The sequence below is a fragment of the Hemibagrus wyckioides genome, linkage group LG29, assembly GCF_019097595.1.
Source record: "Hemibagrus wyckioides isolate EC202008001 linkage group LG29, SWU_Hwy_1.0, whole genome shotgun sequence".
Taxonomy (NCBI): domain Eukaryota; kingdom Metazoa; phylum Chordata; class Actinopteri; order Siluriformes; family Bagridae; genus Hemibagrus; species Hemibagrus wyckioides.
Window position 1 is genome coordinate 5,025,555 of NC_080738.1, and position 2,881 is coordinate 5,028,435.

The 2,881-nt window shown below is 40.3% G+C and overlaps 1 protein-coding gene across 1 annotated transcript; it reads right to left on the reverse strand.

The window, feature by feature from the left end:
• Positions 1-531: 531 nt before the first annotated feature.
• Positions 532-1,330, reverse strand: LOC131349380 (thymosin beta-b). The gene is made up of 3 exons (XM_058385009.1): positions 1,274-1,330; positions 1,078-1,198; positions 532-730 (listed from the first exon to the last, which is right to left on the reverse strand). Exons 2-3 carry the CDS (start codon positions 1,175-1,177, stop codon positions 699-701), a joined length of 132 nt encoding a protein of 43 aa, XP_058240992.1. The 5' UTR covers positions 1,178-1,198; positions 1,274-1,330; the 3' UTR covers positions 532-698.
• Between the last annotated feature and the right edge of the window lie 1,551 nt (positions 1,331-2,881).

Below are 2,881 nucleotides of genomic sequence, written 5' to 3' on the forward strand. Positions count from 1 at the left end.
CTTTGCAGCTAGAACAACTTCAACTCTTCTGGGAAGGCTTTTCACAAGGTTTAGGAGTGTGTCTTTGACCATTCCTCTAGAAGCGCATTTGTGAGGACCGACACTTATGTTGGACCAGAAGGCCTGGCTCAGTGTTGCCGCCCCAATTCATCCTAAAGGTGAGGTCCGGACTCTGAAGTTCCTCCACAAACTTACTCAGCCATGTCTTTATGAACCTTGCTTTGTGCACCAGTGTTGAAACAGGAAGGGGTCATCCCCAAACTGTTCCCACAGAGTTGGGAGCATGAAATTGTCCAAAATGTCTTGAATGTTTAATGCTTCAGCTTCATGAGTTCCTTTCACTGGAACTAAGGGGCCGAGCTCAACCCCTGAATTCAATAATTTGGAGGGGTGTCCCAAAACTTTCGGCCATATAGTGCATCTAGTTGTAGTGCAGTCTGTACCAGTAGAGTGATGGAAGAGACACCATAAGAAGGGAGGGAAAAAAACAAAAACACCACCACACCATATTGAAGAGGGACACAAAAGATGGCAGGTCCATAACTTTATTCCAAGTTCAACAATCTAGCTTCAAGCACCATCCAGTTTTTCCATTTCACTCATATCAACAGCTCTGCTGGTTGAGAAGCCATCTTGGTCACGGGACAAGCTTGGAAAAAGCCTTGTGACTGGAACTCTTCGTGACGAACAGGAGCAGGTTATGAAGCACACTGCTTCTCTTGTTCAATTGCTGAAAGGAAAGAGAAAAGCAAGTAAAAATGAGAGTTCCAGCATAAAATAAATATTTAACTCAAACAAATAGGGTTAGTTAAATGTGCATGAAGACAAAAACCTGGCCAGCCTAGACAATACCCAAGCCCATAAACTTCCACAATGAAGTCACGTTACAAGAGAACAGTAAAACTTAAATCCATGTGAAAATAACTTGATAATCTGCATTATATTTGCTTCAGGTGAGTTAGGAAAACACCAAAAGGGTGAAGGATCAGGAACCAGTCTTCCATGATATCTACCTTTAACATACAAAATAAAACAAATTTAAAGAACCAGAGAGACACCCAACACCGACACCCTTACTCTCTTTGGTCGGGAGAGGGTTCTTCTCCTGAGTCTCGGTCTTCTTCAGCTTGGACTTATCGAAGTGGGAGATCTCGCTGATGTCAGGCTTGTCAGCCATCGTGCATGAAGCTGAAACTTTCTGTAAACATGAAGTACATTTACACTCATAAGAATCCAAACATCTCAGCAAAAAAGGTGATCATAAAATACTCACACACTGAAATAAACTCAACGGAACAAAGCCAGAAACCAACACAATCAAATACAGAGACAACAAACAGCCTCCACAAGCTGCTTCTTTATCTGAACTGACATAGGGCTCATCGTCCAATCAGGAAGAGCCGTGCTAATTAGAGACTCGTTAGTGAAATTGATTGACCCCACCATTAGTACCTCTTTGGTGCAGAACCTTAAACTTTGTACTAACAAATATACAGGGAGAGAACAAGTTACTCTTAAATGGCCTGAGGTTCAGTTTTAACCTCGTAAATCACTTTATTTATGAGTCAAGTTGCACCAAACTTTCAAACTTGGATTGAAATAAAGTTTCAAACGACACGAAGGACACCAGCTGAAATTTCTTGAGACATGTTTGGGGATCTTAAGCTCGTTTCTTTACTTTAGTTTAGGAAGGCAACTGGACCAACGCTAATAATGGAAGTTTCCTGAATGCTAGCATTGTGTTTGCTTTTGTTTTAGGATTTGTTTTCTAATGGTTTTTGATTCCCAAAGTCTGGGAATTGTTATAACTACCAGTTTAGCTTTGTTCAGAACTCATTTTATAGATTTGTTTATTCGATTTTTCTGAAAAATATTAAACAAAAGGGAAAGTGGGGGGCAGCCTCCATTTTGAAGTCATATGACTTTTTGCCTCAGGAAATAATTTCCTGTCACGCCACACAAGCATGAGAATAAAATAAAAAATAACTTGTGTGTGAATCATTTTTAACACAATAATATGAATAAAAAAAAAAAGAAAGAACAGGAAGTGGTTTATGTTAACGTGTTTGTGTAGGTGAAGTCGAGCTGTATTTTCTGAGGCTACTATTGCTTTGTTAGCCACATTAGCATCATATCTTCAGTGTAAAAAAAGCTGAGAAGCGAATTTATTTTTCTTTCTTTTTCCTCTTTAAGCGTTTCTTTAGACATCTACCGTTCGATAAGGTTTTCGTGTTCGTATTGAAACTGATGTGGTGATTAAAAATAAAGACCTAACGCCGTAAATTCATGTGTTTGTCCAGCAGATGGCGCCGTTCCACAGCAAATAAAAGACAACAGTCTGATTATTTACCACAGAAAACCAGATCAAATCTATCAAACATCCTGATACACATGAAATATTCTCTTATTCAACGATTTCTGACGTGTTTAGCAAGTGAGTTGCTGGTTTGTTGGAACGTTGGCGTATTTTCCTTATTCCTCTAGCGGATGTGTGCTAAGCCGGCGTCACGCCCCGTTACTGCTAGCGCACTTTAAAACCGAACGATCCTCAGAAATAATTAATCGTGATCAGGGTTCGACGTCATCTCCTAAGAACGAATGATTGCCATCAAATTCTGCGTTAACGTGACAGTAATGAGAACTCCAGCGTAGAAGCAGTCGCTAAATGCGGCGGTGCTTTAGTATTCAAACAGAATTGTAGGAAACCCGGCCTTTTCCCTTCAAGTAACTGCAAAAACAAATTCAACTCTTCACAAAAGAAACGTTCCGCACGTTTAACGAAGTCGCTCAGCATCGTTTTTGTTTTGTTTTTTTCTGGTTAGATTAGCCGTTAGCTTCGAGCGCTCGTGCCTTCAGAGACCCTGTGAGGAAAACGTCAGTC